A 25,410-nucleotide genomic window follows, 5' to 3' on the forward strand; every position below is an offset into this window, starting at 1 on the left:
GAGCCAATCTCAAGCTGGACTCCCAAAACTCACACACCGCGGTCTGATCTCACCTTTCCTCTGAGGCAGGAGATGAGTGAGACTAGAGGCTCACAGGAGCTCGCACCACCCACAGTCTCAGCTCATCGCCAGGCTGTGAGCTGAGAGGGAGAGAGGGGGGTGGGGATGTCCAGAGATGAACCTCAGCGCAGCCCTGGTGCTCGGCTCAGTATGTTCGCTTCGTAAAGACGTGAGCTCACTTGTCTCAGTTCCGAGCAATGGATGAGTCCAGGAACTGGGCTCACGGGCCCGTTAACGTCGACCCGGGCTCAACCACACAAGGCTCAGGGATCGATGATATATATATATATATATATATATATATATATATATATATATATATATATATATATATATATATATTTATTTATTTTTATTTACTTTGCTTTGTCGCTGTCTCCCGCGTTAGCGAGGTAGCGCAAGGAAACAGACGAAAGAATGGCCCAATCCACCCACATACACATGTATATACATACACGTCCACACACGCAAGTATACATCCCTATACATCTCAACGTATACATATATATATACACACACAGACATACACATATATACACATGTACATAATTCATAGTGTCTGCCTTTATTCATTCCCTTCGCCACCTCGCCACACATGAAATAACATATGTATATATATACATTACAGAGGTTTCTCCCTGGACCCGTCAACGCCCTAGGACGCACAAGGGAGGACATGGCAAGCAGGTCACCCGAGCGAGGGAGAGAACCAATCAAAACACACATCACCATCCCCACGCCCACGCCCACGCGCCCATTTCCGAACCCCACTCCTCCTCCCCATTCCGGCCGTTTTGAACCCCACGTCCCTATTTCTTTGATCTAGCCCATGTCATTGTCTAATTGTGACCTCTGACCCCCACGTCCTTCCCTTACGCACCACCTACCCTGGGTCAAAGGTCATGCATGTTATCGTAATCAGTACTTGTACCGTTCGTGCTCCAGGACCGTACCGTCGTAGCGAAGGGAGGTACATTCGTACTCAAGGGTCGCACCGTCGTGGTCTGGGGAGGTGCCGTCGTGCTCAAGGGTCGTAACGTCGTGCTCAAGGGTCGTACCGTCGTGCTCGAGGGTCGTACCGTCGTGCTCAAGGGTCGTACCGTCGTGCTCAAGTGTCGCACCGTCGTGTTCAAGGATCGTACCGTCGTGCTCAAGGATCGCACGGTCGTGCACAAGGGTCGCACCGTCGTGCTCAAGGATCGTACCGTCGTGCTCAAGGGTCATACCGTCGTGCTCAAGGGTCGTACCGTCGTGCTCAAGGGTCGTACCGTCGTGCTCAAGGGTCGCACCGTCGTGCTCAAGGGTCGTACCGTCGTGCTCAAGGGTCGTACCGTCGTGCTCAAGGGTCGTACCGTCGTGGTCATGTCAAACATACTTCTAAACTCTTCTCTCTTCATTTTGAACGCCGTCCAATACGACTGTTCATGCTTGCAAACCCCTCACCTGCGGAGCCTCAAGGCAACGAACCGAGTTGCCCCCTCCCTCCCTCAGTCCCATTTGAGTGTACGCACTCAGTAACGCACTCACCCTAGGGTCCGCGATTGAGTGGGGGAGATGGCCAAGTGCGTCACCACCATAGCATGTGAGTGTACATATGTAAGGCAGGGAAAAGAGATGGAGAGAGAGAGAGAGAGAGAGAGAGAGAGAGAGAGAGAGAGAGAGAGAGAGAGAGAGAGAGAGAGAGAGAGATATTTACAGTCTGTGTTGTCCCGTTTCTTGACCTTGTGTGTGTGTGTGTGTGTGTGTGTGTGTATCTTGGGCAATCGCATGTTTACCAAATGGCGTCCTACCTTCGTTGCTTCGATGTATATCAACTGACTGTTATATTTCTCTCTTGTGTCTCCCCTGATGATGTGATTATGACACGAAAGTGCACTTGGGAACTTATCGTGTTTCATTTTCCCCGTGGACTCATAGGAATATACTGGACCACGCGCACCAATGTGACCTCTTGCAGGATACGTGTGTGTGTGTGTGTGTGTTTGGCTATGTTAAGGTCTTTGGCCCATGATGTTCAAGAACACGAATGAACTATGGAGAACAGGGATACATGACCTGGGGAACAAGTGTGACCAAATAGAGAACAATGGGTAAGTCTTGAACAAGCACAAAGATAGATGGGCTGTGAACCAACACAAAGGTAGATGAACTATGAACAAACACAGATAGATGAACAATGAACAAACACAAAGTTAAATGAACTATGAACAAACACAAAGATAGATGAACAATGAACAAGCACAAAGATAGATGAACTATGAACAGACACAAGAGCAGATGGGCAATGAACAAACACAAAGATATACGGGTTATGAACAAACGAAAAGAAGGATAGATGGATTATGAGCAAACACAAATAAAGATAGATTGCCTTTGAACAAGCACAAAGGAGGATCGATGATCTTTGAGCAAACACAAACAAAAATGGGCTGCGAACAACACAAAGATAGTTGGGCTTTGAACAAACACAAATGAAGACAGATTGGCTATGAACAAACGCAAAGATGGATGGGTCTTAAACAAATATGGCGATTATTATGTTTTGAACAAATACAAACTTAAGTTGGACCTTGAACAAACACAGAGATGAATGGCTTATGAACAAACATAGAGATACATAGCTTATGAACGAACACAAACGATAGGTGGGTTATAAACAGAGATAGATGGGTTATGAACAAACACAGAGATAGATGGGTTATGAACAAACACAGAGATAGATGGGTTATGAACAAACACAGAGGTAGATGGGTTATGAACAAACACAGAGATGGATGGGCTATGAACAGACGTAGACATAGATGGGTTATGAACAAACACAGAGATAGCTAGCTAGCGCATGAACAAACACAGATAGATCGGTTATGAGCAAACACAGAGATAGATGGCTCATGAACAAACACAAGCAAGGAAGAGGAGAAAGTGTGGACGCGTTTCATTTGTTCATTGTTACAATTACAGCGAGATGGACGGGAAGGCAGCAGGGCGGTGGGTTGAAAGGGGATATATATATATATATATATATTGGAAAGGATCACAATTTTGCGCGTGATCAAGATATTCCTATGAGTCCACGGGGGAAAATGAAAAACCATACGTTCCCAAGTGCACTTTCGTGTAATAATCACATCATCAGGGGAGACACAAGAGATAAATATAACAATCAGTTGATATACAACGAAGAGACGAATATATATATATATATATATATATATATATATATATATATATATTCATATATATATATATATATATATATATATATATATATATATATATATATATATATATATATATATATATATATATAAGAATGTGTTCACATGAACAAATTATGATACGAAAGGTGAACAAAGGAGATTGAGGAGGGGGGGAAAGAGGGGAAGGGAAGGCCCCCAGGAGGGGTGTTGGGTTGTATGGGTGTTGTATGGGTGGGTGGGTGGGTGGGGGTGGGTTGTAAACCCCAGGATCGGCTATGCCTCGCGGCCGAATTTGATTTTATAAGCAAACGTTTGGGACTCATAAACGGGTTAGAAGCAGGCGCCCCGGATCCCATTTACATAATCTGGGGTAAAAAAAAAAAAAAATCTGTTGTGTGTTTCTTACACAAGAGACTAACGCTGATCTTTTTTCTTGTTTTGGGGGGGGGTTGATGGGTACGGTGGGGGGGGGGGGTGTAGGACGTTGTTTGAGGGGGGTAGGATGATGATTGAGGGGGTAGGACGCTGTTTGAAGGGGGGAGGGGATAGGACGCTGATTCAGGGGGTAGGACATTCTTTGAGTGGGGTAGGATGCTGTTTAAGGGGGTAGGACGTTGTTTGAGAGGGTAGGACGCTCTTTAAAGGGGTTAGGACGATGATTGAGGGGTAGGATGCTGTTTAAGGGAGTAGGACGCTGTTCGAGGGAATAGGACGCTGTTTGAGGGGGTAGGACGCTGTTTGAGGGGGTAAGACACTGTTTGAGGGGTGTAGGACGATGATTGAGGGGGTAGGACGCTGTTTGAGGGGGTAAGACACTGTTTGAGGGGTGTAGGACGCTGTTTGAGGGGTGTAGGACAATGATTGAGGGGGTAGGACGCTGTTTGAGGGGGTAGGACGCTGTTTGAGGGGTGTAGGACGATGATTGAGGGGTAGGACGCTGTTTGAGGGGGTAGGACGCTGTTTGAGGGGGTAAGACACTGTTTGAGGGGAGGTAGGACGCTGATTGAGGGGGTAGGACGCTGTTTGAGGGGGTTAGGACGATGATTGAGGGGGTATGACGCTGTTTGAGGGGGTAGGACGCTGTTTGAGGAGGATAGGACGATGATTGAGGGGGTAGGACGCTGTTTGAGGAGGATAGGACGATGATTGAGGGGGTAGGACGCTATTTGAGGGGGTAGGACGATGATTGAGGGGGTAGGATGCTGTTTAAGGGGGTAGGACGCTGTTTAAGGGGGTAGGACGCTGTTTGAGGGAATATGACGCTGTTTGAGGGGGTAGGACACTGTTTGAGGGGGTAGGACGCTGTTTGAGGGGAGGTAGGACGCTGATTAAGGGGGTAGGACACTGTTTGAGGGGGGTAGGACGCTGATTGAGGGGGAAGGGGGTTAGGACGCTGTTTGAGGGGGTAGGATGCTGTTTAAGGGGGTAGGACGCTGATTGAGGGGGTTAGGACGATGATTGAGGGGGGTAGGACGCTGTTTGAGGAGGATAGGACGATGATTGAGGGGGGTAGGACGCTGTTTGAGGGGAGGTAGGACGCTGTTTGAGGGGGTAGGACGCTGTTTAAGGGGGGAGGGGGTGTTAGGCCGTTGTTTGCGGGGGGAGGGTGTTAGAACACGGGTAGTGGTAGGCAGAAGGATTGGATGACGGTTTGGATTGGATAGGGGTTAGCTGTCTCCTTGTGCCATTACCCCCGATCGCGGTCCTGGTGGTATTAGCGTCCCTGTGTTTTATCGGTGGCCCTTTGTGTTATCGGTGGTGATATTGTCGCTGTAGATGGGTCCGGTGTGTTATCGGTGACCCTTTGTCTTATCGGTGGTGATATTGGCGTTGTAGAAGGTTCCTGTGTGTTATCGGTGGTGATATTGGCGTTGTAGAAGGTTCCGGTGTGTTATCGGTGGCCCTTTGTGTTATCGGTGGTGATATTGGCGTTGTAGAAGGTTCCGGTGTGTTATCGGTGGCCCTTTGTGTTATCGGTGGTGATATTGGCGTTGTAGATGGTCCGTGTGTGTGTTATCGGTGGCCCTTTGTGTTATCGGTGGTGATATTGGCGTTGTAGATGGTTCCGGTGTGTTATCGGTGGTGATATTGGCGTTTTAGATGGTCCCGGTTTGTTATCGGTGACTCTTGTTATCGGTAGTGATATTGGAGGTGTTATCGGTGATGATGGTGTTATCGGTGGTATTTGGTATGCTATCGGTGGTACTGGAAGTGTTATCGTTGGTGCTTGTAATGGTATCGGGGATGGTAGTGGTGCTGGCGGTGCTATCGGGGGTGATAGTGGCGTTAGGGGTGTTATCGGGGGTGCTGGTCTCTTTGTTGGCGGTGCTGGTTTTAATCGGTGTTGTTGCTCGTCTCGTTATCGGGGTGTTGGTAGTGTGATCGGGGGGAGGGTGCTGGGGTTTTACTAATAGCGTTGTCGGCGGTAGTGTACTCGCTGTGCCGATGGCGTTATCGGTGATGTCGCTAGTGTTATCCATTTCGCATGATGTTATCGGTGTGGCGCTGCGTGTTAGCTCTGCTATCGGATTATCGGATTGCTGGTGGCAATGTCTTTTGCGCATGAAGGGTTTGTCATTGGCGGTTATCGGGGTGATATATTGGTGGTGTATCGGGGGTAGTGGTGGCTTATCAGGGAAAATAGCCATGTTATCGGGGGCGATGGCTGACCCCGCGGTGTTGGCAGGGTTATCGGTTATGCTGGTTTTACGTATCGGTGGCACTGCTTATGGTATCGGTGTTACTGCTTATGTTATCGGTGGTGTTGACGTCGATGGTACTGCTGTTGTTATCGGTTGTACTGCATACGTTATCGTAGGGTGTTGTATCGGTGGTATTGCGTATATTATCGGTGGTACTGCTCATATTATCGGTGATGTTTATATCGGTAATATTGCTTATAAAATCGGTGGTGTTGATATCGGTGGTACTATTTATATAAGAGGTGTTTATATCGGTAGTGTTGCTTATGTCTTCGGTGGTGTTTCGGTAGGCTGGTCATGTTATCGGTACTGCTAGTAGTATATTGGTAGTATATATCGGTGGCACTGATGACAATGTTATCGGTGCTTGTTTCATCTCTTATGAATGGTGCTGGTTGTGTATCGGTTGTACTGGTTGTGTTATCGGCTAGTGGGGTAATCGGTGGACTGATAGCTGTTATGACACGCTGGTGGTGTTATCGGCTTTGATGGTATATCGGCCTAACGTGTAACCGACAGTTGTGGTGGTGTTATCGGGATGGCTATGGCAGTATCGGCAGAGATAAGGGAGAGAGGGAGGAATCGATTGAGTTGGTGATTAGTGTTGGTGAAAACACCACCAAACGGACTGTGTTGGAGATAGTGAAGAATGGCTTGATGACTGTGTTGGGGAAGCATTGTTGGAGATTATACCTGGTGGGGATGAACGTCGGATCAAACGGTGTGGGAGAGAATGGTGGAGATAGTGGTGGAAGAAACCAAAGGATCGGACGGGCGTTGGAGATGATAATGGTGGAGAACGGGTGGCGTGGTCGACCCTGGATATAGTGTTGGAGAATGGAGGAGAGATCGGCTGGGACTTCGAGGTGCGGTGGTGGAGGACGCTGTAAATGGTGGAGATTGCTGAAGGCGGGATGGACGAGTCTGTAGATGACGTTGGAGAATGGTGGAGATACCGTGTGGTCAGTTGAAAAGTGGTGTTGGAGTGATGGAGATAGCATGGGGTGACGCAGGAACTATTACTGAAGAGCTTCGGTGGTGGTGCGGGGCGGAGTGTTGGAGAGTGGTGGTGGGAGGGGCGTGTTGGAGTTAGCATTGAGAGGTGGTAAGTAATGGTGTTGGTGGTGATGGCGTTGTGGTGGTGGAGGTTGGGTCTTGATATAGTGTTGGAGAATGGTGGTGGATTGTAGTGGGGACACCGTAAATAGTGTTGGAGGGGTGTTGGTAAGGATGAGGGAGCGGTTAGTAGTGTTGGAGAGTAGTGGCGGGAGGATGCACGAAGTAGTTGTGTTGGAGAATGATGGTGGGGGCGTGGTTAATAATGTTGGAGAGTGGTGGCGGGAGGATGCACGAAGTAGTTGTGTTGGAGAGTGATGGTGGGGGCGTGGTTAATAATGTTGGAGAGTAGTGGCGGGAGGATGCACGAAGTTGTTGTGTTGGAGAGGGATGGTCGGGCGCGGTAAGTGGCGTTGTGTGGTGTTGGTGGGGGCGTGGTAACTAGTGCTGGAGGGATAGTGGTGTTGGAGAGTGGTGGGCGTGGGGACGAAGTAGGCAGTGTTGGGGAGGGGATGGGGGGTGCGGTAGGTAGCGTTGGAGAGTGATGATGGTGGTGGTGTGGGCGTGGTAGGTATCGTTGGAGAGTGCTGGTGGGGTCGCGGTAGATAGTGTTGAAGAGTTGTGACGGTGGTAGTGGGTGCGCGGTAGACATTGTTGGAGAGCGGTGATAGGCACTGTTGGAGAATGGTGGTGGTGGTGGCGTGGTAAGCAGTGTTGGAGAAAGGTGATGGGGCCGTGGTAAGCAGTTGGAGTGGTGGTGGGGGCGTGGTAAGGAGTGTTGGAGAGTGGTGATGTTTGGGGCGTGGTGGGCAGTGTTGAAGAGTGGTGGTGGTGGGAGCATGATTGGCAGTGTTGGAAAGTAGTGGTAAGCAGTGTTGGAGAGTAATGGTGGTGTGGGCGTGGTAAGCAGTGTTGGAGAGGTGGTGGGGCGTGGTAAGCAGTGTTGAAGAGTGGTGGTAGTGGGGCGTGGTAAGCCGTGTTGGAGGGTGGTGGTGGCGGGGGTGTGGTAAGCCGTGGTGGAGGGTGGTGGTGGTGGTAGAGGCGTGGTAAGCCATGTTGGAGGGTGGTGGTGGTGGTAGAGGCGTGGTAAGCCGTGTTGGAGGGTGGTGGTGGTGGTGGTAGAGGCGTGGTAAACCGTGTTGGAAGGTGGTGATGGTGGTGGTGGCGGAGGGGGCGTGGTAAGCCGTGTTGGAGGGTGGTGGTGGTGGTGGTAGAGGCGTGGTAAGCCGTGTTGGAAGGTGGTGGTGGTGGCGGAGGGGGCGTGGTAAGCCGTGTTGGAGGGTGGTGGTGGTGGTAGAGGCGTGGTAAGCCATGTTGGAAGGTGGTGATGGTGGCGGAGGGGGCGTGGTAAGCCGTGTTGGAGGGTGGTGGTGGTGGCGGAGGGGGCGTGGTAAGCCCCGTAAATAGAGCGAGCAATGATGCTGCCATGCCTTCATCAGATAGCGGGAGGCGGGTAATGAGGAGATAACTCTTATCTTAACCACATCTCCCCGCTCCCAGGGGAGCAGGCGCCAGCCCTGGGAAGCTGGGGAGAGGAAGAGCGGGAGATGGGGAAGAGGCAGGGAGGGGAAGGTGGGGAGGATGCTGGGATAAGGGGAAAATGCGGGTAGGAGAGGGGAGAGAGAGAGATGGGGAGACTGCTGGTGTCGGGAAAGGGGAGATTACTGAAGAGGTGAGGGGCGGGGAGAGAGATGGGGAGACTGCTGGTGTCGAGAGAGGGGAGGTTACTGAAGAGGTGACGGGAGGGGAGAGGGAAGAGATGGGGAGACTGCTGGTGTCGAGAGAGGGGAGATTACTGAAGAGAGGTGGGGAGAGTGGGGCAAGAGAGTGTTGGGCTGAGAGAGTAGATTGGGGAGATTGCTAGGATAGGATGGGGGGGGGTGATCGAGAGACTGTTACTGATCACAGCTTTGGGGGAGGTGATGAGATGGGGAGAATGCAAAGGAGGCGGTGGGGAGAGGAGGGAGGGAGAGAGAGACCAGGCATTGCTCCCCCTCCGCCCCGGCCCCATGAGGGAAATGAGGTGGAAAAGAAAATTTAATTTGTGAGGGATTAGATTGAGGGCGCCTCTCACTTGTGAGGACGTGGGGTGTTAAGTTTCCTCAGTGGGGAGGAAGCGAGCGCTCTCCCCCCCCTTAGTCGCCACTCCCCTCCCCACTCCACTGCTTATGACAAACCATTCGCCATTACACCCCCTGACACACACACACACACACACACACACACACACACACACACACACACACACACACACACACGCCCTTCTCCCCACTCCTCCATTAAAGAGCCTCTACTTCATCTCACTAGATAAAAAAAAAAAAAAAATGGAAATTGTTAGCTTAAAAAAAAGAAAAAAAAAAGGGCTTGAGAGAACCATTTAAAAACCTGGGCGGTCATTTATTAGCATTCAAAACATCGCATTAAAGACAGAATCGTTGATTTACAACTAGAAATACTCACCAAAATTACTCCCACTATCGTATAGGAATGATAAGTTTTATGTATCAGAGTTGGAATATATATATATATATATATATATATATATATATATATATATATATATATATATATATATATATATATATATATATATTCCTATGAGTCCACGGGGAAAATGAAACACGATAAGTTCCCAAGTGCACTTTCGTGTCATAATCACATCATCAGGGGAGACACAAGAGAGAAATATAACAGTCAGTTGATATACATCGAAGAGACGAAGCTACGACGCCATTTGTCACTGTTGGCTCTCCCAGCAGTGACAGATATACCCTCCCAGGCTGGTGAAAAAGAGGGTATTACTACCCCTTGGGAGATGGCACGGGGGGAGGAGGAGCAGTGATATGGTTGGCCTCGCTACAGTGATATTGCCTGGCTACAGTGATAAGGTCGGCCTATAGTGATATGGCTTAGCTACGGTGATATGGCCTCGCTACAGTGATGTGGCCTCGCTACAATCTCGCTACAGTGATATGGCCTAACTACAGTGATGTGGCCTCGCTACAGTGATATGGCCTCGATACAGTGATATGGCCGGCCTACAGTCCTTTAGTGATATGGCTTAGTTACAGTGATATGGCCTCACCACAGTGATGTGGCCTCACCACAGTGATGTGGCCTCGCTACAGTGATAAGGTCGGCCTACAGTGAAATGGCCGAGCTACGGTGATGTGGTCGGCCTGCTGTGATGTGGCCGGCCTACAGTGATACGGTTGTTCTACAGTGAAGAGTAACAGTTTGATCACCATTTAAGGGTCGGGGCGGGTCGGGTCGGGTCGGGGCGGGGCGGGGCAGGGCGGGTCTAGACTGTACTATGATAAATAATGGATGAAGGGGGAGGGGGGGGTAATGGTCGACTACTGATGTGCTCCACCACTGCTCCACCCCCAGCACGGTACAGCACCACCACCACCAACACTGCTGACCCCTCCACCACCACCACTGCTGCTGACCCCTCCTCCACCACCACCAACACTGCTGACCCCTCCACCACCACCAACACTGCTGACCCCTCCACCATCACTGCTGACCCCTCCACCACCACCATCACTGCTGCTGACCCCTCCACCACCACCAACACTGCTGACCCCTCCACCACCACCAACACTGCTGCTGCCCCTCTCCATCACCACCACCAACACTGCTGCTGCCCCTCTCCACCACCACCACCACCACCAACACTGCTGCTGACCCCTCCTCCACCACCACCAACACTGCTGACCCCTCCACCACCACCAACACTGCTGACCCCTCCACCACCACCAACACTGCTGACCCCTCCACCACCACCACTGCTGCTGACCCCTCCACCACCACCAACACTGCTGACCCCTCCACCACCACTGCTGCTGACCCCTCCACCACCACCACTGCTGCTGACCCCTCCACCACCACCAACACTGCTGACCCCTCCACCACCACTGCTGCTGACCCCTCCACCACTACCACTGCTGCTGACCCCTCCTCCACCACCACCAACACTGCTGACCCCTCCACCACCACCAACACTGCTGACCCCTCCACCACCACCACTGCTGCTGCCCCTCTCCACCACCACCACCACCACCACCAACACTGCTGCTGCCCCTCTCCACCACCACCAACACTGCTGCTGCCCCTCTCCACCACCACCACCACCACCACTGCTGCTGCTCCTCTCCACCACCACCAACACTGCTGCTGCCCCTCTCCACCACCACCACCACCAACACTGCTGCTGCCCCTCTCCACCACCACCACCACGAACACTGCTACTGCCCCTCCACTACCACTATCACCACCAGCGCCCCTTCCGGCACCCCCCCAGTTTCTCCAGAAGTTTAAGGCTTGTCTCTACGCTTATCTCAGACCCTGGCAACACGCACGAATTTCTTCCACTATTTTGAAACAAAAAAAAAAACGCCCAAAGAAAATCTTTCACATAGTCTCTTATTTTATCGATTTTTTTCTTTTTGTTTCAGTTGTCATTCTTGATTGTGAACGTCGAGATCATGTTACGTTACTGGGGAGGGTAGACGACCGTGGGACTGGGACTATCTGGGACTATTTATCCCAGACTCAGACGATATCCTGTCTACTGTGTGTGTGTGTGTATGTGTCTGTGTCTATGTGTGTGTGTCTGTGTCTATGTGTGGTGTGTGTATGACAGTGTGTGTGTATACAAGGAAGGTATATACCCCTCCCTCTGTGTCTGTATGGCGGTGTCATTTCGTTCTATGTGTACATAGGCACTGTACGTCCCCCGACAGCGTTATGTACATGGAGGTTAGGCGCCCGTTCGTTCGCTGTGGAACTCTCGTGTGCCCGCCGTGGTGGGAGAGGGCCAGGTGTGTCGTGCCAATCATTTCAGAGAGGAGACAGAGGGTGTTGTGCTGAGGTGCGGCCCCGCCCCCGCCTTTTTAGGGAAGGGTTGATGACAGAGCAAAGCGACGACGTATTGCGAAAGATTGGTCCACTCACGTATGACACATGGAGGATTTAGACGAGGATGTCGCACATAACATATTCTCAAAACTATGAGAGTGTGAGAGCCATTTGGACAAAGAGAGAGAGAGAGAGAGAGAGAGAGAGAGAGAGAGAGAGAGAGAGAGAGAGAGAGAGAATGGTCAGTAACTGCATGAGGGGGGGATCTAGAGAAACCTCATAATCCATGAGGTATGACCACGATATGGCTTTAATGAGGATGGGACCCAGTTTAAAAAAAGAAAAACAAAAATTGAATCCCTCTATGTGAAAATGAGCTTGGAATAGGCTGTAAATATTTGTGAAAAAGAGCTTAGAATCTACATTGCATGTACCCGATTCTACATATGACCATTGTCAAGCACACATACACTGTCTGCTGGCACACATGTTAGAACTACATATATAAGTACATGATGAAGGAAATATTCAGCGGAGCGACTCTCTCTCTCTCTCTCTCTCTCTCTCTCTCTCTCTCTCTCTCTCTCTCTCTCTCTCTCTCTCTCTCTCTCCGTACCATCTATGAGGCTACAGCTGGGGGAATGTTACTCCCAGCACACCAGTCAACTACGCTGGGTTTTGTGGACAGCGAATTGATACAGCAGGTCTGGAGGGAGGGTGGTAGACACAGAACCAGAGATGGGACAAATGGGGATAGAACCAGAGATGGGACAAATGGGGATAGAACCAGAGATGGGAGAAATGGGGATTAAGTTAGATATGGTCCAGAGGGCTATGGCTTTGCCCACCGCGGGGAAAGAGGAGTAAGGGGCGAGTTGATCACAGTCTTTCAGTTCCATCATACCGGACAGATATGTTCCTACAAAAATGCAAAGGTTTTGAATAGACCAGAGGTCGATATGAGATGTTAAACAACAGGCTTGGTAAACAAGATGTAAACAAGTGCTTTTATACAGTAGGGTAGTGGATGAAGGGGGGCAACATGTATGATGGGGTGGTAAACAAGATGTAAACAAGTGCTTTTATACAGTAGGGTAGTGGATGAAGGGGGGCAACATGTATGATGGGGTGGTAAACAAGATGTAAACAAGTGCTTTTATACAGTAGGGTAGTGGATGAAGGGGGGCAACATGCATGGTGGGGCTGTGAGTGTGGACAGCATACAGAAGTTTGAGAAGTTGTATGATAGTCGAGGAAGTTCAAGAGTTGGTGGTGCCCCCACGAGTGTACACCTCCCTCCCCGTACAGTACAAGAGATGGGGCGCCACGAGTGTACAACTCCCTCCCCGTACAGTACAAGAGATGGGGCCCCACGAGTGTACAACTCCCTCCCCGTACAGTACAAGAGATGGGGCCCCACGAGTGTACAACTCCCTCCCCGTACAGTACAAGAGATGGGGGCCCACGAGTGTACAACTCCCTCCCCGTACAGTACAAGAGATGGGGGCCCCACGAGTGTACAACTCCCTCCCCGTACAGTACAAGAGATGGGGGCCCCACGAGTGTACAACTCCCTCCCCGTACAGTACAAGAGATGGGGCCCCCACGAGTGTACAACCTCCTCCCCGTACAGTACAAGAGATGGGGCCCCACGAGTGTACAACTCCCTCCCCGTACAGTACAAGAGATGGGGGCCCACGAGTGTACAACTCCCTCCCCGTACAGTACAAGAGATGGGGGCCCCACGAGTGTACAACTCCCTCCCCGTACAGTACAAGAGATGGGGGCCCCACGAGTGTACAACTCCCTCCCCGTACAGTACAAGAGATGGGGCCCCCACGAGTGTACAACCTCCTCCCCGTACAGTGCAAGAGATGGGGGCCCACGAGTGTACAACTCCCTCCCCGTACAGTACAAGAGATGGGGCTCCACGAGTGTACAACTCCCTCCCCGTACAGTACAAGAGATGGGGCCCCCACGAGTGTACAACTCCCTCCCCGTACAGTACAAGAGATGGGGGCCCCACGAGTGTACAACTCCCTCCCCGTACAGTGCAAGAGATGGGGGCCCACGAGTGTACAACTCCCTCCCGTACAGTACAAGAGGGGCCCCACGAGTGTACAACTCCCTCCCCGTACAGTACAAGAGATGGGGCCCCCACGAGTGTACAACTCCCTCCCCGTACAGTACAAGAGATGGGGCCCCACGAGTGTACAACTCCTCCCCGTTACAGTGCAAGAGATGGGGGCCCACGAGTGTACAACTCCCTCCCCGTACAGTACAAGAGGGGCCCCACGAGTGTACAACTCCCTCCCCGTACAGTACAAGAGATGGGGCCCCCCACGAGCGTACAACTCCCTCCCCGTACAACTCCCTCCCCGTACAGTACAAGAGATGGGGCCCCACGAGTGTACAACTCCCTCCCCGTACAGTACAAGAGATGGGGCCCCACGAGTGTACAACTCCCTCCCCGTACAGTACAAGAGATGGGGCCCCCACGAGTGTACAACTCCCTCCCCGTACAGTACAAGAGATGGGGGCCCACGGGTGTACAACTCCCTCCCCGTACAATACAAGAGATGGGGCCCCCACGAGTGTACAACTCCCTCCCCGTACAGTACAAGAGATGGGGCCCCCACGAGTGTACAACTCCCTCCCCGTACAGTACAAGAGATGGGGGCCCACGAGTGTACAACTCCCTCCCCGTACAGTACAAGAGATGGGGCACCACGAGTGTACAACTCCCTCCCCGTACAGTACAAGAGATGGGGCCCCCACGAGTGTACAACTCCCTCCCCGTACAGTACAAGAGATGGGGGCCCACGAGTGTACAACTCCCTCCCCGTACAGTACAAGAGATGGGGCCCCCACGAGTGTAAAACTCCCTCCCCGTACAGTACAAGAGATGGGGCACCACGAGTGTACAACTCCCACCCCGTACAGTACAAGAGATGGGGCACCACGAGTGTACAACTCCCTCCCCGTACAGTACAAGAGATGGGGCACCACGAGTGTACAACTCCCTCCCCCATACACTATAGATCATTCATTATGAACAGGTAATCAAAGAGTATGTATATTAGCGTCATTATGTTCACTGTATACACGCATACTGCATAATACATGACATTATATCTATCATTATCTGGATTTTTCCATTGTCTAATTGTACCGTCGTGTGTATACATATGTAAAAGCATATGTACTGATATGTTTCCATGTATGTGTGTGTGTGTGTGTGTGTGTGTGTGTGTGTGTGTGTGTGTAGGCGTGGGGGTGTACGGGTGAGGACGCTCAAGCTGGGCGCCATTTGTATTGGCGTCGGGGTCCTTATGAGTGGGTGTGATGGGGGGCGAGGAGGCCGCCCAGATGGGCGCACCGGACCCCGAGTGTCGGCTAAATTGGCAAGACCTGAGGTGGTGGAGACGCGCTTCCACCCCAGCACACACACACACACACACACCTCCCTCCCTCACCATCACCCCTCACCCTCCCGTAACCACTGTCCTTCCCACCAAACACCACCTACAACACCTCTACCACTTCTACTACCACCACAACCACAATTACCACTACCACGACTACTACCAGAGTACATAGATTAATGTGAGAATCTCTCTTATTTGTTTCAGGTAAGTTGACCCACAACTTTGGCTCCAGCAGGACGAACCAGCCAAGGTAAGTGAAGCATCTCTTATCCTTCATATATATATATATATATATATATATATATATATATATATATATATATATATCTTTTTTTGTTTTGTACTTTACCGCCGTATCCCGCGTCAGCGAGGTAGCGCCAGGAAACAGACGAAGAAAAACCCAGCCGTTCATATTCACACACACACACACACACACACACACACACACACACATATATATATATATATATATATATATATATATATATATATATATATATATATATATATATATATATATATAGATATATATATATATAGATATAGATACAAGTACATATACGTAGTATATACACATATACATTACAGTCGCATCCACATGTACATATTCATACTCGCTTGCCTTCATCCATTTCCGACGCCACCCCGCCCCACAGGGAACAGCAACCGCCACATGCATATATATATATATATATATATATATATATATATATATATATATATATATATATATCCTTTGGGAGCCTGTAAGATGCTTGGATCATGTCCACGTACAGAAGTGCAATTGACTGGGTCGCAGGAGTGGGCTCACCTTGACCTGGGACTCGGTCATGCCCAGGGCGTAGGCCAGCTTGGCCCGCTCGGGCCCGGCCAGGTACTTGGTCTGTTCGAAGGTCTTCTCCAGGGCGAAGATCTGCTGGCCGGAGAAGGTGGGTCGCGTGTGCTTCTTCTTGCCGTCCTTGTCCATGGTGACGGGCAGGCCTGCTGGGGGAGAAGAGAGAGATGGGTCGTCAGTGATGCGGGATGGGTCACACACACTCCCCCAGGGCTGTGGGGGGAGGGTTAGTGGGAGGAAGGGTCACACTCTCCCCCAGGGCTGGGGGATGGGTCACACACACTCCCCCAGGGCTGGGGGATGGGTTGGTGGGAGATAGGTCACTCTCCCAGGGCTGGGGGATGGGTCCTGGGAGCAGGGTCACCCTCCAGGTCAAGGAATGGGTCCTGGGTGCGGGGTGACCCCCAGGTCAAGTAAATGGTGAACTACATAAGACTCAGGGAACACGTGACTAAGAGGATATATATATATATATATATATATATATATATATATATATATATATATATATATATATATATATATATATATATTATAGGTCTATAATAAATCATATATTGGTACTCAATAAAGAAAGACTACCCCAGATCTCTCTCCTCCCCATGAAGGCATATAATATCCCCCCCCCTTGTGCCTGGGGGGAGGGGAGGGGGTAGGATGGAGACGCCCTCTCCCCCCACGTCAAGTATTCCTCCTCCTCCTCCTCCTCCTCCTCCTCCTCCTCCTCCTCCTCCTCCTCCTCCTCCCCCTCCCCCCTCCTCCTCCTCCTCCTCCTCCCCCTCCTCCTCCTCCTCCTCCTCCTCCTCCTCCTCCTCCTCCTCCTCCTCCTCCTCCTCCTCCCCCCGTCGTTTCCTCGTCCTAATTTTACGAGCCATAACAGGGTCCTCCCGCCCACTAAACACATTGCTCTCTCCCCGACATCCTCCCCGACAAGTGTACACGAGGAAGGCCGGGGCGGGGCGGGGCGGTGCACGCGCGTGTGTGTGCCACCCCCCCCCACCCCCCCACACGTGGCGGGCGCGTGCCGCCAAGCCCCAGGGTAATGTACTAACTTCCCCTCGTGTGTGTGTGTGTGTGTGTGTGTGTGTGTGTGTGTGTGTGTGTGTGTGAGATGTCGTCTCCTCCCCCCCACTCCCCTCCTCACACGCACGTGTGTTAACACCATTGTTCTTGTTTTTTTTTTTTTGTTTTTGTTTTTTTTGTTTGAGCTGATAGTGTTTACAGGCAGCGACGTAGTGCCGACGGTACGACCCCTCCAGCACGACGGTACGACCCCCTCCAGCACGACGGTACGACCCCTCCAGCACGACGGTACGACCCCCTCCAGCACGACGGTACGACCCCTCCAGCACGACGGTACGACCCTGCAGCACGACGGTACGACCCCTCCAGCACGACGGTACGACCCTCCAGCACGACGGTACGACCCTCCAGCACGACGGTGTGACCCTCCAGCACGTCGGTACGACCCCCTCAGCACGACGGTACGATCCTCCAGCACGACGGTACGACCTCAGACCATGACGGTAGGACCTTCGGCACGACGGTACGACCCTTCAGCACGACGGTACGACCCTCAGCACGACGGTACGACCCTCAGCACGACGGTACGATCCTCCAGCACGACGGTATGACCCTCCAGCACGACGGCACGACCCTCAGCACGACGGTACGACCCTCCAGCACGACTATGCGAGCTAAGAGTACGACGGTACGACCCTCGAGGGCGTGAATTACGACTCCCCTGGGTGTGACGACCCGACCTTTGACCTGACCTTCAGGGGTCGTGTTCAGGGGGGGTCGTGTTCAAGGGGGGGTGGAGTCTCCTTGACTTGTTCTTCAGTTCTTCTGGTTCCGTGACGCCCTCCGTGATGCCTCTCCCACACAGTGTCCCTGTAGCCTCCACTCCCACACTGTGTTCCTGTAGCCTCCACTCCCACACTGTGTTCCTATAGCCTCTCTCCCACACACTGTTCCTATAGCTCTTTCCTACCCAGTGTGTCCCCCCTCGCACACAGTGTGTCCCCCTCGCACACAGTGTGTCCCCCTCGCACACAGTGTATCCCCTTCGCACACAGTGTGTCCCCCTCGCACACAGTGTGTCCCCCTCCCACACAGTATGTTCCCCTCTCCCACACAGTGTGTCTCCCCCCTCCCACAAAGTGTATCCCTCCTCCCCCACACAGTGTGTGTCCCCCTCCCCCTCTCCCACACAGTGTGTGTCCCCCATCCTCCCCCAAACAGTGTGCCTCCCCCTCCTCCCACACAGTGTGTGTCCCCCCCTCTCCCACACAGTGTGTGTCCCCCCTCCCCCACACAGTGTGTGTCCCCCCCTCTCCCACACAGTGTGTGTCCCCCCCCTCTCCCACACAGTGTGCCTGCCTCCCAGGAACCATAAAGGCGTGTGAGACCCCCGGAGATTGCTTGTGATAACACATGTGTCTCATCCCCAGCCACCCACCCACCACCACCAGCCGGCCGGCATGGTGGCTGGCTGGCTGGCCGGGGATGGCTCTCCACCCCCACCACTCGGGGACCCGAGTTCGATAATTGTCATACGGTGGCTGGCCGGGGGGCGCGCGCCTCTCATCCTCCACCACTCAAGACCTCCCGTGTTCGATGGTCGTCATCATCATCATCATCCACTGGCTGGCAGAAGTGGGCGGGCCCGGCATCGCTTATCCACCACAGAAACTCGAGGACCCGGGTTCGAAGGCGGTCTGGTCGTTGCTTGCCCGGTGCGGAGCCGTGCCCTCCCTCGGTACTCGAGGACCCGGGTTCGAAGGTCATGCTTCACCGCCACAGAGCCCAGGGCTGGTTTATTTAAGTTTAAATGAGTGGGGATCACGAGAGGGGAAAGTAATATTGTCCATAATGTTTAAAACTTTATGTAGTTAACAGAGAAGTTATGGAACTTTCCCCGAGAGAGAGGAGTGATGCAGGGAGAGGGAGGGAATGAGAGTGTGGGAGAGGGTGTAATGGAGAGGGGTGATAATAGGAGAGGGAGTGATGGAGGGAGAGGGAGGGAGTGAGACTGTGGGAGAGGGTGTAATGGAGAGGGGGTGATAATGGGAGAGGGAGTGATGCAGGGAGAGGGAGGGAGTGAGAGTGTGGGAGAGGGTGTAATGGAGAGGGGGTGATAATGGGAGAGGGAGTGATGCAGGGAGAGGGAGGGAGTGAGAGTGTGGGAGAGGGTGTAATGGAGAGGGGGTGATAATGGGAGAGGGAGTGATGCAGGGAGAGGGAGGGAGTGAGAGTGTGGGAGAGGGTGTAATGGAGAGGGGTGATAATGGGAGAGGGAGTGATGGAGGGAGAGGGAGGGAGTGAGAGTGTGGGAGAGGGTGTAATGGAGAGGGGGTGATAATGGGAGAGGGAGTTATGGAGGGAGAGGGAGGGAGTGAGAGTGTGGGAGAGGGTGTAATGGAGAGGGGTGATAATGGGAGAGGGAGTGATAGAGGGAGAGGGAGTGAGGGAGGGAGTGAGAGTGGGAGAGGGTGATAATGGGAGAGGGAGTGATGCAGGGAGAGGGAGTGAGAGTGGGAGAGGGTGTAATGGAGAGGGGGTGATAATGGGAGAGGGAGTGATAGAGGGAGAGGGAGTGAGAGGAGTGGGAGAGAGAGAGAGAGAGAGAGAGAGAGAGAGAGAGAGAGAGAGAGAGAGAGAGAGAGAGAGAGAGAGAGAGTGAGTTACCATGGCCAGGCCTGGTGTGGTTGCCTCCCAACCCTCCAAAAGATGACGGCAGAATTAGGGAGGGGGGGGGGGTGGGTGGGAGGGGGAAGGGAGGAGTTAGGGTTGGGATGTGAAGGAGGGGGGGTGGGGGGGAGTATCCCTCGCTGGTCGTTATCAGCGGGTTGTGTCAACAAGGCTGTCTCCTAACGGCTCAACGACCCTGCAAACGACAGCACGTGACCCCATTAACGGCCAATTGGGTCGTTTGCTCGCCTTCATTCAATCTCGAGTCAATAGTGAATAAATATGTGCATTATAATGTGAGGGAGGGAGGAGGGGGAGTGAGAGCTGGGGAGAGGGTGTAGTGCAGGGGGTGTTTCTGTCTGTGTGGGGTGTAGTGGAGGCATAGTGTGTATGTGTCTGGGTGTAGTGGAGTGTATCTGTGTATTTAGAGGGAGTTCTACACTCGTGGGACCCCATCTCTTGTACTGTACGGGGAGGGAGTTCTACACTCGTGGGGCCCCATCTCTTGTACTGTACGGGGAGGGAGTTCTACACACGTGGGGGCCCATATCTTGTACTGCACGGGGAGGGAGTTGTACACTCGCGGGCCCCCATCTCTTGTACTGTACGGGGAGGGAGTTGTACACACGTGTGGGCCCATCTCTTGTACTGTACGGGGAGGGAGTTGTACACTGGTGGGGTCCCCATCTCTTGTACTGTACGGGAAGGGAGTTCTACTTCCGAGGGACCCCATCTCTTGAAATGTCTGTGATCAGTTTTTTAAATATAGTTCATACTATCCACATTCACTATCTCAGCACTCACGTTACTCCATACATCCAACACTCATATATTATGAAAGTAATTCACTTTCTAACAAGTGTCTTACTTCATTTTCTTACTTCATTTGTTCATGTTGCCCCTGGCTGTTCAGTCTTTACATATTTCGAAGAACTGTTCACCGTTGACATCCACAAAGAGGTTTTAAAGATTACAGGGTCATGATCAAGCCACCCCTTACTTTTCTCTCATCCATTTTTAATCCCTCTTGCATACGCTATAACTCACTTGTTTTAGATTTGGTGACCATAACTCCAGGATCACATTCTAGTCATGAACAGATACAGGATTGAACACCTTGCTCTATATTTCCCAGTCCTTACACTCGAATGCGATTCTCATACTCGCCAGCAGACAGTTTGTCTCCTTGTCTGTTCTCCCAGTGTGGCGCTGTGGCGAAAGGATGGGTACAGTGTCTATAGACAGTTATCTATCACAGATACATTCCTGGAGCTTATTTGGTACTGAATAATATTCATATACAAACGTTCTTTCAATGTCTGTAGTCCTCAGTACCCAGCATTTAAAACGCGTGTTGAATTGTCTAGGTCCCCTTGTAAGTGGATGCAGTCTCCCTCATTTTTTCGACTGCCTCTCGTAACCTCGGTATCATCCCCAAACATATTCGGTAGGAGTCCAGTGTGCCATGCCCTGCGGTGCGTCACCTGTGATTCTCAATTGAGATAACGTAAAGTCTTATCTGAATGCGCCCTTTGTGCCCCATTCCATTAAGATAACTCTTCCTCCATTGAGATCTGCCTCTAATTCCTGGGTGAAGACAGATCCATCTTCTTTGCCGTTCTCGTATTTGATAAAGCGTCAAATACTTTCTGCCATGCCAGGTACACATAATACGCTGGGCCTTCTTTCTCTCTCTGATGCAATTTCTCCATGTGTCTTGAGGAGGGCGTGGCGACACCATCTGACGAGATGTCGCTGCAGGAAGATGAGGTGTTGAGCCAGAGGAGGAGGAGGACAACTGTCGTCGTGCCTTTCTTTATGAAAGAAGACAGGGAAATCATGCTGGATTAGAAATTGGATGACTCCCTAATAAATTCTGAGACAACATGGATTCAAGGAAAGAAAATCAGGTGTCACTGGCTCACTCTCTTGTAGAAATCCAGTGACACCTGATTTTCTTTCCTTGAATCCATGTTGTCTCAGAATTTAGGGAGTCATCCAATTTCTAATCCAGCATGATTTCCCTGTCTTCTTTCATAAAGAAAGGCACGACGACAGTTGTCCTCCTCCTCCTCTGGCTCAACACCTCATCTTCCTGCAGCGACATCTCGTCAGATGGTGTCGCCACGCCCTCCTCAAGACACATGGAGAAATTGCATCAAGACCTTGAGTTTCTCTTGTGTGTGTTTGACACTGGTGTTGCCGTGTACACACACACACACACACACACACACACACACACACACACACACACACACACACACCAGCCTTAGCCATGTGCCCATTTGTCGACCAGCCCTCAAGGGGAGGATGAACCTCTGAGATTGGCTGTGGGCCGATCGCCGCTCCCAGGATTCGAACCCGGGCGGACTCGTGCATAAAAGTATGGTCACTGACGCAAACCATTACGCCACGGAAGCCTGTATGTGTGTGTGTGTGTGTGTGTGTGTGTGTGTGTGTGTGTGTGTGTGTGTGTTAATAGTTCCATGTCATTTGCCCTGTATGACAGAGGCCCCGTGTGACAGTCGCCCTGTATGACAATCGCCCTGTATGACAATCACCGCTCGTGACAGTCGCTCCGTATGACAGTCACCCCTCATGACAGTCGTTCCGTATGACAGTCACCGCTCGTGACACTCGTTCCGTATGACACTCGTTCCGTATGACAGCTGGGCCTAGAGTCTGCCAGCCGTGCAGCATGACAGACGGCCCCCCATGTGATGACAGCTGGGGGAGGTCAGGGTTGCGCCAATGACCTAGGACTGAGCGTGACCCGCCACACGACTTGGAGATTTGCCGCCAGGGGGACGAGGCTTGAGGTGGGGTGGAGGAGAGAGAGAGAGAGAGAGAGAGAGAGAGAGAGAGAGAGAGAGAGAGAGAGAGAGAGAGAGAGAGAGAGAGAAATTGTTGGTGAGACACAGGAGCCGAAGAATTGTTATTCCCGCCTTGGTTAAAACCACAAGGTCTGCGGCTCTCTCTCTCTCTCTCTCTCTCTCTCTCTCTCTCTCTCTCTCTCTCTCTCTCTCTCTCTCTCTCTCTCTCTGGGGGGCGAATATCCGGTGAACCCCTGCGTGCGTGTCCCTCTGATTGTGTGTGTGTGTGTGTGTGTGTGTGTGTGTGGGGCACTTGACGGGGGTGTGGCATAAGCGCGTTTGTTGACTTGATTCGCTTCCTTCGGCTTTTCCGCTTCTCTTGTGTCCATTGATGTGTCTGAGTGTTTCCCCCGACCCGTCCCTCCCCTCTACGGCCATTTCATGGCGTTGGTCGTTGATGGAGCGACTTCCCCGCCCCGTCTTATCCTATTAACGCTAATGTCCCTCAGGATTTTGTCCTAATCGTCTGCCCTCTCTCTCTCTCTCTCTCTCTCTCTCTCTCTCTCTCTCTCTCTCTCTCTCTCTCTCTCTCTCTCTCTCTTCTCCATGAATAATTAATCTTTAGCCTGTTATCCCGTTTACTTTTATACATTTTTTTTTAAGGAGTCCAATCATCATCTTCACATTTGTTTCCCATTCCTCGTTCTGATACTTTTTTTTTTTCTTCTCGCTCTGAACATATCTGATACTCTTTCTTGCACTGAACATGTCTGATACTCTTTCTTGCACTGAACACGCCTGATTCTCTTTCTTACGCTGAATGTGTCTGATACTTTTTCTCGCACTGAACATATCTGATACTCTTTCTCGCACTGAACATATCTTATACTCTTCCTCTCTCTGAACATATTTGGTCACTTAATTCAAACTCGTTCAGCACCTTCAGATGGGTAAGTAGTACACTACTTATATTCAAGTGTATCTCTTTCTGTAGCCACATGAAATACAATTCCACCACACGTTAACACGAAAGAGTTGAACATGACCATTATCTCCTAACCTATACTGGAAACCTCCACATCATGGAGACAAGATACGATTCCCAGAAGATGGGGTGAGTGAGTGTTTGTGTCCCCCCACCGTTGCAACAGTTGACTGGGGCTACCGCCGTTGCATGTGTGCAGGGTGTACCATGCATCCGTGGGCGATTTGCTTATCTCGAACTGTTTGTTCAATCCTTCCATCCTTATTGTGAGTTGTCCTCGTGTCACTTTTCTTCAACCGAACCTCTCCATCCCCCAGGAATACGCTTCTCCCTCCTCCCCTGTTCTACAGATATTATTTCGGCCTCTACTGTCGTAAGCTGGGATAGTGGATAGGTCAGAGCAGGATAGGAGTAGGTGAGGATAGAACAGAGGATAAGAGGGACTGGAGAAGGGGAAGACTATAATCATGCGGGAGGACAAGTACTTCTCTATCCCCAAAAACGTATCCCGTGGATCCCCAACCTAGAAGTCGCCCTCTTGGAAATGTCCCAGACTCCCCTCCCTCTTTCTATTCCCCCCTATTACTTAACCCCCTCCACCTAAAACTTCCCCCACCCCCTTCCCGCGTGATAATCCACCTCCCAATATTTATCCAGGGAAATATTCCCCCCCCCCCGCGAATATATTTTTTATCCCAGGGAAGGTTCGCATGCCCGAGATAAGACACCAGCTGAGGAAGACTCATTCCAATGCCAGCCACCGTCTTCCATACACATTACGTCCCCCTCCGGTATAAACACGACTTTGGAAAATGGTAAATGAGTTACGAGGGTTTAGTCCTCCGTTGACTGACGAAAACGATCGGGAAGGTGGTAAAGATTATCTTTATTGAAGTCGAAAATGAACGCAGGTAGTAAAGACGTATATCTTTATTGAAGCCAAAGGTGAACGCAAGTAGTAGAGACGTATATCTTTATTGAAGCCAAAGGTGAACGCAAGTAGTAGAGACGTATATCTTTATTGAAGCCAAAGATGAACGCAAGTAGTAGAGACGTATATCTTTATTGAAGCCAAAAATGAACGCAAGTAGTAGAGACGTATATCTTTATTAAAGTAAAAAATGAACGCAGGTAGTAAAGACGTATGTTGAAGTCAAAGATGAATGTACGTAGTAAAGATGTATGTCTTTATTGAAGCCAGAGACGAGCGCAAGTAGTAAAGACGTATATCTTTATTGAAGCCAAAGGTGAACGCAAGTAGTAGAGACGTATATCTTTATTGAAGCCAAAGATGAACGCAAGTAGTAGAGACGTATATCTTTATTGAAGCCAAAAATGAACGCAAGTAGTAGAGACGTATATCTTTATTAAAGTAAAAAATGAACGCAGGTAGTAAAGACGTATATTGAAGTCAAAGATGAATGCACGTAGTAAAGATGTGTCTTTATTGAAGCCAGAGACGAGCGCAAGTAGTAAATACGTATATCTTTATTGAGGGTAAAGATGAACGCAAGTAGTAAAGAGGTTCATCTTTACTGAAGCCAAGCAGTAAAGACGTATATCTTCGTTGAAGTCAAAAGGGATAAAAAAAAAAAATGCTGAAGTTTTATTAATCATTGAAATTGGACGAAATAATAAAGATTCATCTTTAGCTGAAGAGAAAAGTGACTCACGGAAGACAGAAACGACTCACAGAAGACAGAAACGACTCACAGAAGACAGAAACGACTCACGGAAGACAGAAATGACTCACGGAAGACAGAAACGACTCACAG

General features: G+C 50.9%; 1 protein-coding gene across 4 annotated transcripts in view; it reads right to left on the reverse strand.

The window, feature by feature from the left end:
- The window catches only part of HGTX (HGTX homeodomain transcription factor), a 110,416-nt gene that overhangs the window by 42,685 nt on the left and 42,321 nt on the right, over positions 1 to 25,410 (reverse strand). For 2 of the 4 annotated variants that reach the window (XM_071687925.1, XM_071687928.1), the window contains exon 2: positions 16,121 to 16,290. In XM_071687925.1, coding sequence (XP_071544026.1) covers positions 16,121 to 16,290 — 170 coding nt within the window. Of the gene's footprint in view, positions 1 to 16,120; positions 16,294 to 25,410 lie in introns of all 4 variants that reach the window. The other 2 variants (XM_071687924.1, XM_071687926.1) reach the window with 1 other exon arrangement.

The sequence above is a fragment of the Panulirus ornatus genome, chromosome 44, assembly GCF_036320965.1.
Source record: "Panulirus ornatus isolate Po-2019 chromosome 44, ASM3632096v1, whole genome shotgun sequence".
Lineage (NCBI taxonomy): Eukaryota > Metazoa > Arthropoda > Malacostraca > Decapoda > Palinuridae > Panulirus > Panulirus ornatus.